At 51.5% G+C, this 16227-nt stretch overlaps 1 protein-coding gene across 1 annotated transcript in view; it reads left to right on the top strand.

Moving 5' to 3' along the window:
• The window catches only part of RASGRF1 (Ras protein specific guanine nucleotide releasing factor 1), a 100586-nt gene that overhangs the window by 67500 nt on the left and 16859 nt on the right, over positions 1-16227 (top strand). The window contains exons 16-22 of the mRNA XM_055556586.1: positions 732-857; positions 3102-3272; positions 3741-3847; positions 4266-4378; positions 6713-6773; positions 10613-10716; positions 12175-12259. Coding sequence (XP_055412561.1) covers positions 732-857; positions 3102-3272; positions 3741-3847; positions 4266-4378; positions 6713-6773; positions 10613-10716; positions 12175-12259 — 767 coding nt within the window. The remainder of the gene's footprint in view (positions 1-731; positions 858-3101; positions 3273-3740; positions 3848-4265; positions 4379-6712; positions 6774-10612; positions 10717-12174; positions 12260-16227) is intronic.

Genomic DNA, 16227 nt, shown 5'->3' with positions numbered 1-16227 from the left:
CATGCCAGGACGGTGTCCCTTTGGAGGGTTGTCTGGCTCTGTCTGGGGTTAGGTCAGCCCACATCCTGCGTGACACCAGCCTTGCAGTGGTTAGCATACATATGCATGCACATGCACACACGCACACATATTCAACCCTGGGCTGGGCAGAAGCCCCAGCCTTCAAGGAGCAAGCCTTGGGAAAAAACTTAACACGGTTGGAATTTCTCTCCTCTGAGTTGAGAAGGGGGAAGACAGGGGAACCTCCAACAGAGGGCATGGCTGGGAAGGGGTGAAGCCCCCAGGACCTCCATACCAGGTGACATTTACTGTGGCACGTGCAGTAAACGGGATGCACACAGCTGAAAGTCAGTTACCAAAGTGACAGCCTACCAGAGAGCCCCAGAGGCCATCCTGCAGGAGCAAAGGGCAGAATCCTAGCCAGGAAACATGGCAAGTAAATGTCATTTGGTTTCCGAGGTGGAATCCTAGAATACAAAGAGGACATTGGGTAGAAACAAAAGAAATCTGAATAAAGCATGGACTTTAGCTGAAAATAAAGTGACTAGGGACTTCCATAGAGGTCTGGGGGTTAAGACTCTCTGCTTCCAATGCAGAGGACCTGGTTTTGATCCCTGGGTGGGAAACAAGGACCTCGAGTGCCACATGGTGAGGCCAAAAATATTAAAATCTTTTTGAAAAAGTCAGTGATTATTTGAGAAATCTCAAATTGCTTCCGTCTTTCCTTCCAGGCTCAGAAGTCTCCATGAGGGAAGAGTCAGACAATGATCAAAACCAGAGTGATGATGGCGACACTGAGACATCCCCCACCAAATCTCCAACGACACCAAAATCGGTCAAAAGCAAAAACTCCTCAGGTGCGGCTCACCAACCCAGAACTGCAAATAGATTCCAGACGTTGTGTGAGATGCAGGTTGGGGAGGGCGGCAGGTGAGGCTGAGGGAGACCAGTGGGTGTCACGCCTTGTGTTTTATGAGTGACTCCAGTGCAGGAACCTGGCTGGGCGACTCCGGGGGCTGCAGCGCTGGCTGGGAAATCGTGCTCTTCCTCTCGGCAGTCCCTCCACCGACCTCAGAAAAGGCTGTGTAACCCACCCCGCCCAGGGGGGCAGGAAGGCCTGTCTTTTGGCTTCATTTATGGAAGATCCTGGTTTCTCTGGTGACTCAAGATGGTAAAGAATCCTCCTGCAATGCAAGAGACCTGGGTTCAATCCCTGGGTCAGGAAGATCCTCTGGAGAAGGGAATGGCTACCCCCTCCAGTATTCTCGCCTAGAGAGAATTCCATGGACAGAGGAGCCTGACAGGTTGCAGTCCACCGGGTCTTAAAGAGTCAGACACGACTGAGCAACTTTCACTCACTCCCTCATTGAATTTGTTGCAATATATCTTCTATGTTTTGGTTTTTTTGGCCCTGAGGCATGTGGGATCTTAGCTCTCTGATCAAGGATCAAAACAGCACCCCCTGGACTGGACGGTGAAGTCCTAACCAACTGGACCACCAGGGAAGACCCAGAAGGTGTTTCTTGAGCTGCTGCTACATGTCAGGCTCTGTGTTGGCTCTTTAATCATGTGACACCTGGCAATGGGGCCAGGTCCTTCCTGTTTTTCATCTAAGGGAAGAGTCTCTGGGAGGTTGTGATGATGCTGGGCCCAAGTCTCAGACTCAAGATCCAGGAGGGCTCTCAGGGGGCCATCTGGGTCTCTGGTTCCCTTAAAGCACCTCCCCACACATGAGGGGTGGGGGAGGGGGGGGTGCTCTGAGGAACCCAGAGATGAGGCATGAGCTCAAAGAAGCCCCTTGTGTCTCCAGCTGTCTCCTCGAGCCCCTGCTCGCACATGTAAAGCACAGCCTGAACCCCAAACTCCCCAATTTCTCAGGAGACCCAGTATGTCACAGGGTCACCCACCAGCAGAGAGAGACTGCCAGGGCATCACACAGAAGCAGAACTCACAGACAGCCAAGTTCCAGAAATAAGCCTTGAGTTTTAAAATCAATTATTTGCTCCTCAATGCATAAGGACTAGTACTTTGTCCTAAGAATGGATTGCTCGCCAGAGATTTCTCCAAGAAGAAGCTAAAGGTTTCTGGAGTGAGATTCTACTAATATTACTGCTAAAAAAAATAATGATTATTAATTACATTGATATTCCATGGCATATATGTGTTGTTGTTCAGTCACTAAGCCTTGCCCGACTCTTTGCAACCCATGGACTGTAGCCCACTGGGCTCCTCTGTCCCTGGGATTTCCCAGGCAATTTCCTCCTCCAGGACATCTTCCTGACCCAGGGATCAAACTTGCGTCTCCTGCATTGGCAGGCAGATTTTTTACCACTGAGCCACCAGGGAAGTCCATGGGCATATATTTTTTTTTCACATATTTATATATCTTTTCACATATATAAATATCTTTTCATATATATATATATATATATATATATATATATATATATATATATCTTTTCACACAATACTAAATACTTTCATCTGTGTTAACTCCTTTAATCTTATCCACCTTTTGAAGCAGGTATTATCCCGAGATTACAGAGACTTAGAGAGGTTGGGTAATTTGCCCAAGGCCACACAGCTAGTAAGTGGGGTGAGGATTTGGACTGCGGTGCTCTTTCCACGCCCACCATGATGCCAGGGAGCCTGTCAGTGTGAATTATCCACGTCAGACTCTGCACAGGTTATGTGTTCATTCCAAATAGACGGAAAGGATGAGAAAATACATGAGGCTGTCCCTGAGTAGTGCTGGGCCCAGCTGGGCCTACAAGGTAAAAGGTTTGGGGCTGCAAAGAGATGCAAAGGGTGGCTGGACTTTCTCCAAAAGCAGGAGGGCTTCTGGGACCTTCTCAGCAGGAGAAGCAGAAGGAGGCAGACAGGGGCTTTCTCTGCCCTGAGGCAGCCTTGGGGTGACACAGGGTGGCATGGGTGTGTCCCTCCCTGGGGACTGCAGCAGGAGACCAGACCCCATGCCCGCCGCCTGACCAGCCCTGGTTGCAGTGAACACAGCCTGCCTGTCCAGAGACCCTTTCTAGCCTTGAGACCCATGGTTTCCTGAGCTGGACCAAGTCTGAGGCTTGATCCCCTGCTCCCCACAGAGTTCCCCCTCTTCTCCTACAATAATGGAGTGGTCATGACCTCCTGTCGCGAGCTGGATAGTAACCGCAGCGCCCTATCAGCAGCCTCTGCCTTCGCGATAGCAACTGCGGGTGCCAACGAGGGCACCCCAAACAAGGAGAAGTACCGGAGGATGTCCTTGGCCAGTGCAGGTACAGAGTTGGCTCACCGCCTTGATGACAGCACCACCCCAGGGGCTTGTCCCCCTTCTGATATGGAGTGCCTGCTGCCCCAGGCCCTGGCAGGGCTGAGCCTCCTGCCTGGGGGCCCCTTTATCCCCACCCACCCGTTCTGCAACTTGGCAAACCTCTGCTTGGAGTCAAGCCCACTGCCTGACGGATGCTCGGCCACCCGCTCTGCCTCCCACTTTCATGGTGGAGTAGAGGCCACCAGAATCCTCCAGCAGCCCCTGAAAGCTGCAGAGGTCCGGGAGAAGCGGGCCTGTGAGGACTGTGTCCACGGGAAGTTGAGCCATCTGGACTCCTTGGTCAGAACCTGGGCTGGTTGTCAGATATTTTCTCATCCCCCACCCAGAGCACCCCCGTCCTTCCCCCGGCTCCCCCAGATCTGGGGTTTCTTATCCTCACTACCCTCTCCCCTCTCTGTCACCTGCGTGCCAGGCTTTCCCCCCGACCAGAGGAACGGAGACAAGGAATTTGTGATTCGCAGAGCAGCCACCAACCGCGTCCTGAACGTGCTCCGACACTGGGTGTCCAAGCATTCTCAGGTAGGTGGGACCCCCAGGGACGCCCCACAATCCAGGTGAGCTGCTGGGCACCCAAGATCACTGACCCAGGAACCAGCTGCCCTGATATTCTCAGGAGGGCCTGCTCAGATCCCCTGCAAGGGGACCTAGCACATTCCAGGGGACAAGGGGCCTCTGCTCTCCACCTCTGTCTACATCAAGGCTACCTCCCAGGGCCTGGCCTAGGGCTGCAGCAATCAAGGGATGCTCCTTGACCTTGCAGCACCTTTTACCTCCAGGTCAGTCAGCTCCACTGGTGCCTGGCAGGCAGCTGGGGAAGAGGGAGATGAGGCAGGAAGCCTGAGTGGGCAGAGCCTGCATCTTCCTGCCCTGGCCAGGCAGGGACCACCTCAGGGCAGCTGGAACAACAGCCAGAGCCACCCTCCTGTCTTCCCTGCAGGACTTTGAGACCAATGATGAGCTCAAATGCAAGGTCATCAGCTTCCTGGAGGAGGTCATGCATGACCCAGAGCTCCTGACCCAGGAGCGGAAGGCTGCGGCCAACATCATCAGGTGGGGGCTGGGGAAGGCCTGCTGGACAGGGGCCCTGCCCTCTGCCTGCGGACGGCCAGCCAGAGGCAGGGGGCAAGAGGGAGGAGGGCCCTCCCCAGACCAGAGGACCGCCTCAGGCGGTTGCTCTGGGAGGATCTCGGAGCCCTGGGCAGCCTGGGGGCTGGTCAACACCCCTGCAACCAGGATCTGGAGGGGCTTGCTCATGTGTGTCCTTCCCTCCACCTGCCCACCTCAGACCTGGAGACAAAAAGGGTGCCTGCTTCCCCATCCACACCCACTGCTGATACCCATTTACTCCACACCGACCTGTGTGATAGCCACTAGTGACGTATGGGTGTTAAATCTAAATTAATTAAATAGGGACTTCCATGGTGGTCCAGTGGCTAAGACTGGGGGCTTGGCCAATGCAGGGGGCCCAAGTTTGATCCCTCGTTGGGGAACAAGATCCCACATGCCAAAACTAAAGATCCCACGTGCCTCAACTAAGACCTGGCACAGCCAAATAAAAATAAGTATTTAAGATTAAATACAATTTAAACTCTAGTTCCTGAGTCACACGAGCCACAGGGAGCTGGTGCCTCCACAGGGGGCAGCTTAAAGAACATTCTGGATTCCACTAAATGGGAAGTAAATCCAAAAAAGGGGGGATATATGTATGCATATAGCAGATCCACTTTGTTGTACAGTAGAAAGTAACACAACTGTATCCGATAAAAATTTTAAAATAAAAAATAATCTAAAATACAAATTTTTTTAAAAAGAACATTACTGTCATGGAGGAGGGCTTTGTCCAATTGCACTGGCGAGCCTGTCTCCAGGTGCTCCAGGGAATATGGTCGAATTGAATTAAATTGTCCCCAAATCTATCCTTTTTCCTCCTGTGCCAGACTGGGCCTCTCCTGGCAGAGGCCAGAGGTCAGGCAGCACATATCCAAGAGCCCTGCTGGCTGAGTGATGCGCTGTGTGACCTCAGGCAAGTCCTGTCTGTGAACCTTGTTTTCCTCCTCTGTAAAATGGGTGAACAACACCTACTCCCAGGCCGGTGGTGAGGCTGCGGTGAGATCACCTCTGCAGGTCTCAGGGGTGTCAGATGCAGGCCCTGGTCCATCCACTGCTCACCCCTGCTGACGCAGGCTGCCCTCTGGCCCTGCCCAGGTGCCTGGACTCAGGGTCAGGCCTCCCAACCTCACTTCCTGTCCGGCTTCAGCTTTCCCTCCCTGCCCCGTGGTCACAGACTCTGACCCAGACTTGCATCTACTTTCTGGCTGACAACCCAGTCTCCAGGCTTCCTCCAGCCAGATCATCCAATTTGCTTTCCTGAGGCCTGGGCTACAGGCCCATAATTCCTGCAGGCTCCACATCCTAGCATCGCTTCCAGACCACCCTCCCTGCCGTACTCACTGCCTAGACACACGTGCGCACACACAGTCAGCTCCCAGGTCCTCCATGCCCTTCCTCCTCGTCCCAGGAGACGTGCAGGACTGTGCCAGGACCTTAGGCCTATGGGTCAAGTCAGGTCAAGTGACCCTCGGACAGGGAGCTTGTTCGGACTGCTGCTGGATGTAGGGAATCAAGCGGGCCCTGGTGTGGATGGTGGACCGAGAGAGCCCTAGTTGTGGGTCTGCTTCCTTGGAGGAAGAGTGTGGGTGGCTCAGGCGGGCCCTATGGCCTCCAGACTGTCCCCCAGCCCTGGCCTGGCTCTTTGGCCCCATCCCCAGGACTCATAATCACTGTCAGATGAGGGCTCAGCATTTTGGCCTGATGCAGGAGCTCTGCCCTCATCCCCACCACTGCTCAGGACCCACTACTCAGTTGCTGTGAACGGCCTCCCACCTCTGGGCCTTTGACCACCACCTTGCTGCTTTCCCCTGTTCCCCCTGCCCCATCTGGAAGGCTCCCCAGCACCTCTGGCCTCTCTGATGCTCCAGCCTGAAGCTCCTTCCACTCATTTGTCCTATCACCCCACCGGCCGGTGCGTTGGCCACATGCCAAGCCCAGCCCCAGGGACATCAGCCTGCTTTCAGAGGCTCCTGGCAGATCTGGAGGAGAGGACCAGGCACAGACATGGCTGTTCCCAGCTGGGGAGCCTGGGGCTGAGACTACAGGAAGCCTAGGGGCTGAGGGAGCCCCAGAAGGGGGCCTTACCCAGCCAGGAGGGTCAGGGAGCTGAATCATTGAAGACATCAATGACATGAAAAGGGAAAGGGGGCTCCTGGCCCCGGAAATGGCAGAGCAGAGACAGAAAACAAGGCAGGTTTGGTGGGGGAGGGGACTGCCCAAAGGCAAGGGGTGTCACCAGCTGCTCAGGGCTCATCATTCCCTCTCACCCCCCAGGACTCTGACCCAGGATGACCCAGGCGACAACCAGATCACACTCGAGGAGATCACACAGATGGTGAGCCGGGCTTGCCCTCTCTCTCACTCGCTGGCCAAGTCTGTCCTTCCCTGGCCACCTGGCTCCCAGGATCCTATCCCCAAGACTTGCCAGAGGAGCTCAGTCATCCCCTCTATTGATTCCTGGAGCTCCCCCAACAAAGAGCCCCAGAATGGGGCACTTAAAACAGCAGAATTTTAATCTTGCATAGTTCTGGAGGCCGGAAGTCTGGAATTGAAGTGTTGCTGGGCCCATGCTCCGTCCAGAGGTTCCAGGGGAGGGTCTTCCTGGGCCTCTTCCATGTCTGGTGGCCCTGGGCATTCCCTGGCTCATAACAGAGGATCTCCAGTCTCTGCCTCGGTTGTCACATGGCCATCTCCTCCCCGGCTGTCTCCATGTCCTCTTCCCTCTGTGTGTGTTGGCCCTATGTCCAAATTTCCCCTTCTTAGAAAGACACTGAGATGGTTAGATAGCATCACCAACGCAATGGACATGAACTTGAGCAAACTCAGAGAGATAGTGGCGGACTGGGAAGCCTGGTGTGCTACAGTTCATGGGGTCTTAAAGAGTCAGACATGACTGAGCAACTGAACGACAGCAATAACAACATACTGGATGAGGGCCCGCTCTAGTGACCCCACCTTACCTGAGTACATCTCTGAAGGCCTTATATCCAATAAGTTCACAGTCACAGGTCCCAAGGTTGAGGACTTCAGCATACAGTATGTCCCCTACATACAAACGAGTTCTGTGAGCATGCTCGTAAGTCCAACTTGTTCGTGAATCCAACGAAGTCAACCTAGGTACCCAACTAACACAGTCAGCTATATAGTACTGTACTGTTGTAGCTTTATACTTTTCACACAAATGATACGTGAGAAACAAATACAGAATTAAAGAAAACCATTTTAATCTTAGAGTACAGTACCTTGAAGAGTACAGGGGTACCAGCTTCCTCACCTCTGCTTTTTCGGTTGCTTCTGGACGTCCTGGACTTGAAATAGACGCTGTACTGTTATCCTCTGTATAGGACTGTACAGTAAATACACACAGCACAACCTCTGTGGAGGATGCACGCACGTGACAGTGTACGCCAGACACGGGAACTGACCCACACGACTGGACATGCGAACACATGTTCACCTCTTTGAAAGTTCACAGCTTGAAGGTTCAAATGTAGGGGACTTACCATATCTTTTGGGGAGGGAGATTCAACTGATAACACCAAGTCTTGTGTTTTCTTCATCTTCTGCTTTCATCTCTCCCCTAACCAGCCCACACTGTCTCTGCTCACACTGTCCCTGGAAGGAGGAGGGTAAGAAGTCAGGCCTGGTGTGGACAGGCTCCCCACTGCGTGCTAGAGTCTTAAGGACTCTTCTCAACAGTGCTGTGGATCTGTATCTTTATCCCCATCTTCCAGATGAGGCAACTGAGGCAGGGGGAGGTGGGGTGACCTAAGCTGGGTCATGGTAGGTGGCCACCTGCCTGGCAGTGAGGGGACTCCAGGCAGAGCTCAAGGCAGGGTTCCTTGCAGTGGAAAGGATGATGGTCTGTGTGCTTCTGGGGCCTGGCTGGGCCCTCTCTGGGCATCTTTTGCCCATCACTGTGACCAAGGAAGCTCAGGGCCGCCTTTGACCTCCCCAGAGGTGGAGGCCCACACATCAGACTGAGTGATATCCAGCCTGTTCAGAGTAGCCAATGGGAAGACTCAGGCCTCTGAGTCCTGCACTCACTGCTTCCCTCCCGTCCCCGCTCCTGACTCTTAGAGCGGGTTCTCCTGGCCCTGGGGGTGGGGGCAGCCATCCGTGGGGCAGCTGGCGCCCTGCCTGCACCCCAACCCCAAGAGCAGTGCTGCAGGGTTGTGCCCCAGGCACCCGCCCAGGGACCCTGGCCAGGCCACTCAGGGCAGCAGCCACACTGCTCATGTTTCCCAACAGGGGCCTGACCAGAACGTTCACCCATCAAGAGCCTGAGGGCCCTCGTTCCAACTTCATGTGTAGCCAAGTCTCTTCTAGAACAAAGGGCCGCCCGCCCACCCGGCTGCACCCCCAGCTCCCTGCCCAACCCTGACGTGGTTCCCAGAATCTGAGGGCCTGCGTCGGGCACGTCCAGTCTGGAAGAAGCCCCAGGGCCCTACAGAGAGCAGAGGGGCTTCTTGTGACGACGCTCACAGGCCTCTGCTCCAGGCCCTGCCACTCCCCGGGGCCGGCCAGCTCCTCCTAGGCAGTGCACCTCCGGGCCAGGCCCCTTCCTCAGGTGTCCATGCCCTGGGCACCCACCCCAGCTCACGGCCTCACCCCAGGACAGGCCTGGGCCTTCAGGGTGGGCTGTGCTGGTTGCCTGTCGCCCCTGCTTCAGAGGCTGGGGGCTCCTCCTCGTGAGGGTCCTGAGCATCCCAGGTGGCCCATGCCACTTTCATCCCCACGTCTCCACTGCCTTCCTGAGAACTGTCATTCCTGATAGCATCGTGTCCCCACACTCAAGCTCCTGAATCTGGACTTCTGCACAGACCGTGCCTGGCCCAGGGCGACTCTATTGGGGGGAGTACATGGATGCCCACCACCCACACACACACCCCACACACATATGTACACATACACACCACACACATGTACACAGCACACACATACGCACACATCACACACGTGTACACACCACACCATGTACATTCTACACACCACACCATGTACATTCTACACACACCATGCACACACGCATACACACCACACACACACCATGCGTACCTCACACACATGTACACACCACACACATACACACACAACATGACACACACCACACACAGGCTGCAGTAGGAGCTGTTTCCTCCACTTGCCCACACACTGTCCCTGCTCTGTGCCTGGAGCTCCTGAAGCCAGGACTGTGTTTTCTGATCTTTTCATCTCACAAGGATCTGCCTGGGCGGTTCTCAATGACTGTTTGCTGAGAAGTAAGCAGGAAGACTCCGTCCAGGATGGAGGCTTGTTCCCCTGACACGGGGTCACCCCCACTTTCCTTGTCATTAGTGAACTGGCTGGGCCCTCTGGGCGGGGTAGCTAGCTGTCTCCTCCTATACAGCCCAGTCAGCACCCAGGAGGGGAGCAGGGGCATCCGTGTTCCTGACTCTCCTCCCGTGAGTGCCCAGTTACCCTTTCCGGATCCACCAGGCTTTCCCAGAGGCCTCTGGGCTGCAGGCCTCCTCTTGTCTGATCCCAGCCATGGGGACATTGCTTCCCTAGAGTGCTTCCTGAAGATTTCCCTGGTTGAGGGCCTGGGGAGTGGTCACCTTTAAACGTGGTGTCCAGGGTGGCCCTTGGGGCAGGGACTGTACCCAGGACGAAGGCAAACAACTGTGTTGTGGACACGGTTCAGAGGTACGGGAGGTCATTGCACCTGTGAGTCCTCCCCTAAAGAAATTTAAAAGGAAGTTCTATGAAGCAGGTGTGGACAGACAGGACCTGAAGGAAAAAAGAGGTTCCAGCCTGAATCAGACGGCCCAGGCTTTGTCCCCATCAACCTGGCTGAGCGCCTTGGGCTAGTCATTAACCTCCAGGCACCTCTGTGGTCTCACCTGTGTGTTGGCGTAAGGATGACCTCATGAGTGACTGAAGTGCAGCACAGGCCTGCAGACAGACAGACAGACACACACACACACACACACACACATACATGGTGCACAGCAGATGATGGCTCCCAGCTCCCACCGTCCCCTGCTGGCCAGTGTCCCGGGGTAGAGGGGGGGCCTCCCCAGTCACGCCTCACCCTCCCACTTACCAGAATCAAGATGGATGTTCCCTCTAGGAAGGGGCCCCAAAGCCAGAAGGGGCCCCTCGCGGGCCTGACTTGGACCTTGCTCCTCTCAGGCTGAAGGCGTGAAGGCCGAGCCCTTTGAAAACCACTCAGCCCTGGAGATTGCGGAGCAACTGACCCTACTGGATCACCTCGTCTTCAAGAAGATCCCTTATGAGTGAGTGGGCATGGGTTCCAGCCCTCGCCTTCTTCCTCAGGCACCATCACAGCTGAGTCCCCCTCCTGAAGCATGTGCACCAGATTTCCAGAGCTGCATGGTTGATGCTCCACAGAGAGAAGCATAAATGCATGTGCCGGCAGGGATGATGAAGGATTCCTGTCCCTTCCTGTCCCCAGGCTCCCTCCTTCCCCACCAGCTGCACTTGTGCATGCACACACACACGCACACACACACACACACACGGATACATGCACACACAGTTTTCCAGAAGCATCTAGCTCTGTGCTCCTTTTCTGGAGGTCTAGAAAGAGTATGTGTTCACATATGTGCACATATGTACATGTGAGCAAATGTGTGCACACGCATGTGTATGTGTCTCTGTGTATGCATGTGCAGGAATGGACTCTGGGGACAGCTCTGGCCTTTGAAGAAGCCCCAAGGCCTGATCAATACCTCCTCTGGCCTATAGTCAGTCACCCCCAGGTAGTCGTAACTGTACCACCTACATAATTTGTATCACCTTTTCTTCATCTGACCCTATGCCAAAATGGTATCTGTGAACACCATTTTTAATAACTACACTGTATTCCCTAGCAGTGCACCAAGCCATGAGGCTGTTTTCAGATTTCACTTTTATACTTACAGGTGGGGGTCAAAAAGCCTCCTCATAACTAAATATATCTCTGGGTTTCTGACAAGTGTCCTAGAATACTTTCCTGAAATTGGAGTCACCGATTCTGAGGTCATAAATCATCACAGGACTCCGGATCTCTGCCTTCTAGAAAGATAGCCCCACGGGACACACACAGAGGCCCCCACTGACACGGGTGCTGCCCCCGCTGATTGTGGAGTGTCAGCCTTTATACATCTGCCACATCTCCCAGGCGTAGAGACAGTGGTTATTCTGGGCAGTAGTTACTGCTCACTCTTGCCCATGGAACTCTGTCACGGTCACTGTCAAATAAGGAGCTTGTCCTGGAGGCCTGGACAGCCTGTGGTCCTGTGAGGTTGCCATTCCCAGAACACGCTGTGGCATGGCTTGCAGGCACCTTTATCCAACTGTCTGGCCCTTTCTGTGGCCTTCTGTCCTTCCTGTTCTGCAGACCAACTTCTGCAATGTGACTTTAAAATGGAGGGTTCTCCCTGTCAGAAGCAAGATCCAAAACCAGACCTGATGTGCTCTCAGCACCAAATCTCAGTCCGGCCTCTCCATGACCCTGTAAGAAGAGTATTGTCATTATTCCCATTTCACAGGTGAGGAAACTGAGGCCCCAAGGCTTACCCAAAGCCACACAGCTGGTACGGGACACAGCTAGACCTGACCCCAGGGTCCCCTCCTCTGCAGAAAATTACTCCCCAGTAATGACCACTTCAAAAAGCAGAGAACTCAGAATAGAAATCAGTAAGAACAAACCTAACCCCACCCACTCTGGGTTTCTCCCTTACTTTCTACAGGGAGTTCTTCGGACAAGGGTGGATGAAACTGGAAAAGAATGAGAGGACCCCTTATATCATGAAAACCACTAAGCATTTCAATGATGTGAGTAGGGGTGGGGGGTGCAGTGCCTTTTTCTGCAGGTTTCTCTTTGGTGGGACCCTCAGAACAGGCTGTACACCTGCTAGATCCATAGCACCTGGGTCCTCTTTGGGCCTGTGAATTATATGCAAAATAATTTCTTTCAAAGTTCACACTCATCCTAAAAGATGGGGCTGTCATCGCACTTTAAATACGAAGACACCAAGACTCTAAGGGGCAAATGCCTGAGGTCTCTGACCCATGTCTGGTAGCTCATGGCCTTCCTCCACTGCAAAGCCCCAGTCCTGGGGAAAATATTCCTTCCTGATTTCCCCACATCTGCGCTAATTCCAGCACTTGCAACCACAGGGACCCATCCACTCCTGGCCTCGTGACAACCTCAAGGGCGTTTGCACTTAGCATCTTAATTCCTTTGCATTTAATCATCAACACAAGAGCCTTTGATGGCTGGAAGTGGGAGCACATGATCCCACTTGTCCTGACGGCCTGGTCAAAGCCACATGACACCAACCACAGCCTGGGGCGGACCCTCATCCCGGGAGGAAACACAAACAATCCAGGCTTTGGAGCTCAGAGAAGGAGCCCTGTCGCGAATACGGCTGCAGAGTGGAGAGCAGCCTGTGCAGCGGGAGAGAGGACGTGATGAAGTGGGCAGGGCCCTCAGGAAACACACACGAGGCCTGAGTCTGACCACACCTGACCCACAACTCTAACCACAGCAGGAGGCAGCAAAAAAGTCCCTCTTCCCCCCGGCCACCCTCCCCCACTGTGTGCCCAGGACTCAAGTAAGTAAAGGATGAGACTATGGCGTGAGCATTCATTACATGTTGACCACGTGCCAGGCACTGTGCTCAGGGTTTCATCAGCCTCATCTCCTTATTCTCTGTTATGGATGAAGAAACTAAGGCTTGAGGAGGTTAAATTACATCCCCAGTCATCAGCAGGAGAGCCTACTTTGAACCCACACAATCCACCTCCGGAGGACTGCCCTCATCACTACCTGGCGTGTGGCCATCTCTGTTAAAAATTCACCTTTTTTTCAGGTGCACAGAATGGGCGCCCCTTTGATGGTGATAATCATAGCCTGAAACTGTTTCTTAATCTCTCCCTGACACAGGGTTTGGTTTGGTTTTGTCTTTGCTGGGTTCCAGCCCTATTGGCTTTAATTCTTTGTCTTACCTTTTAAAACAAATTTTCTTTTAAAATTTTTAAATTTTAATTGATTGATTTATTTTGGCCTCATTGGGTCTTGGTTGCTGCACCCTGGCTTTCTCTAGTCACGGTGAGAATGAGGGCTACTCTTTGTAGCGGTGCGCAGGCTTCTCTTGTTGCAGAGTACCGGCTCTAGAGCTTGGACTCAGTAGTTGTGGCGCGTGGCCTTCTTTGCCCGGTGGCATGTGGGCTCTTTCCAGACCAGAGATCGAACCTGTGTCCCCTGCATTGGCAGGCAGATTCTCAACCACTGGACCACCAGGGAAGTTGTCTTGGTCTTATTGAATTGTACTGGCTGGGATCTCCAGGATCAGGGCTGAAACTGGTGTGAAGTGCTCAGGGACAAATTTAAGGAACTTCTCACGTTCAGGTGCATGCACTTGCACTCTGGGTGCCTCTAGACCCCCAGACCACAGTGTTCAACAGAAATGGTGATAGTGAATCTTGTTCTTGGTTTTAATCTCTATCAGTGTTAGTCATTCAGTCATGTCCAACTCTTTGCCACCCCATGGACTGTAGCCCGCCAGGCTCCTCTGTCCATGGTATTCTCCAGGCAAGAATACTGGAGTGTGCAGCCATTCCCTTCTCCAGGGGATCTTCCTGACCCAGGGATTGAACCCGGGTCTGCCACATCGAAGACAGATTCTTTACTGTCTGAACCACCTTAAAGAGTGCTTCTAATATTTCTCCACTTAGGATAGAATTTGTTTGTTTATCAAGTTAAGGAAATTCTTTCTCTTATTCCTTGTTTGCCAATAATGGTTTTTACCATAAATAAGTATTGCATTTTATCAACTGTCTTCTGCATCTATTGAGATGGACATATGGCTTTTCTCCTTTAAATCTGTCGATGTGATGAATGACAGTTATAGATTTTTCTCTAATAGTCAACATCCTTGCATTCCATGGACAAATCTAACATATTCATGTTATATTAAACAAAAGGATGTGTACTTTTTCCTTCTTCTAAGGTTATCTGTATCTGGTGTTGGTATCAAGATTATACTAGCTTCATAGAATAAACTAGCAAGTATTCCTTCATTCTCTCCTCTCTGGAAAATTTGACTAATCTATTCCTTTTTTAAAAAAATTATATAACGTGTAAAACTGTTTTGAATTCAGTATTTTCTTTATGGAAAAAAAATTTCCATTTAATTAAGGCTTATAATATGTGTGCTATTTTGTGCTATCATTCCTTCCTGATTCACTTCAGTAGTTTTCCATTCTTACATCATTTTAAACTCATTCTTCTTTATGTACATCCTCTAGAAATTTTTCTAAAGAAGACCATTCTGGGTGGTAAAGCCCTATAATTTATACTCATCTGTAAGTGTCCTCTTATCTTTATTTTTTAATAACAAGTCGTGTTTTTCGTTCTTTTTATTTTGAAACGATTGTAGACTCAAAGGAAATGCAAAGAAACATACAGGCAAGGCCAATATTTCTTGCTGCCCCAGTTCCTTGCAGTTCTAGTTCTCTGATGTTTGAGCTCCAGCTTCCACCACCTCCCCAACCCCTGGCTGCTCCAAGTCCAGCCCGCATTTAGTTTCTTTGTGTATATGTGATTATTTGCTTTGTAGGCAGGGTAGAGGAGTCCTTGGATATGTGAACAAGGCAAGGGTTGCTGCAAAGTGTGTGTCTTCTCCAAGCTTCAGTTGTATGGTGGGAGATTCCCTCAAACCTTCACTCTTCTTAACTGTTCTTCCAGATAAACTTTAGAATCACTTTGTCAGACTTTCAGATAACTCCCATTGCATGTTTTATTGGATTGCATTGAATGTGCTTGTTAGTTTTGAAAAAAGACATTTACATTCCCATTTTGAATTATAATCCGTTTCTTCCTTAATCAATCCTCTTATTACCTTTGGCAACTTTATTTTTCATGGAGCATCCTACATAGTTCTCATTAAAGTTTCCAGGTAATTTACAGATTCCCACTGGTATTTTGAAGGTGATATCTTTTTCACTGTATTTTCTAATTGGTGCTGTTGTTCAGTCACTCAGTGGTGTTCGACTCTTTGCGACTCCAAGGACTGCTGCATGTCAGGCTTCCCTGACCTGCACTCTCCCAGAGTTTGCTCAAACTCATGTCCATTGAGTCAGTGATACCATCCAAACATCTCATCCTCTGCTGGCCCCTTCTCCTTCTGCTGTCAATCTTTTCCCCACATCAGGGTCTTTTCCAGTAAGTCAGTTCTTCACATAAGGTGGCCAAAGTACTGGAATTTCAGCTTCAGCATCAGTCCTTCCAATGTCAGGGTTGATTTTCTTTGGGATTGACTGGTTTGATCTCCTTGCTGTCCAAGGGACTCTAAAGAGTCTTCTCCAGCACAATTTGAAATCATCATTTCTTCAGCACTCAGCCTTCTTTATGGTCCAGTTCTCATATATGTACATGACTACTGGAAAAACCATAGCTTTGACTATACAGACCTTAGTCCGCAAAGTGATATCTCTGCTTTTTAATATGCTGTCTAGGTTTGTCATAGCTTTATTTACAAGGAGCAAGCATCTGTTAATCTCATGACTGCAGTCACCATCTGCAGTGATTTTGGAGCCCAATTTGGTATTGCTACTATATTTTTAAAGGTCATTTTTGTATACTGAATCTTTAATCAGCTACCCTGATGAGCTCTGTTGGTTATTCCAGCAGTTTTCCAATTCATTCTTCTGGGAATTTTCAAACAATCATTTCGTCTGCAAATAATGGTGATTTATCATCTTTACAGTACTTATTCCCTTTACTTTTTTTTCTTGTC

This window comes from Bubalus kerabau, chromosome 19 (genome assembly GCF_029407905.1).
Source record: "Bubalus kerabau isolate K-KA32 ecotype Philippines breed swamp buffalo chromosome 19, PCC_UOA_SB_1v2, whole genome shotgun sequence".
In the NCBI taxonomy this organism is placed as follows: Eukaryota; Metazoa; Chordata; class Mammalia; order Artiodactyla; family Bovidae; genus Bubalus; species Bubalus kerabau.
This window is presented reverse-complemented; position numbering and strand designations above follow the sequence as displayed.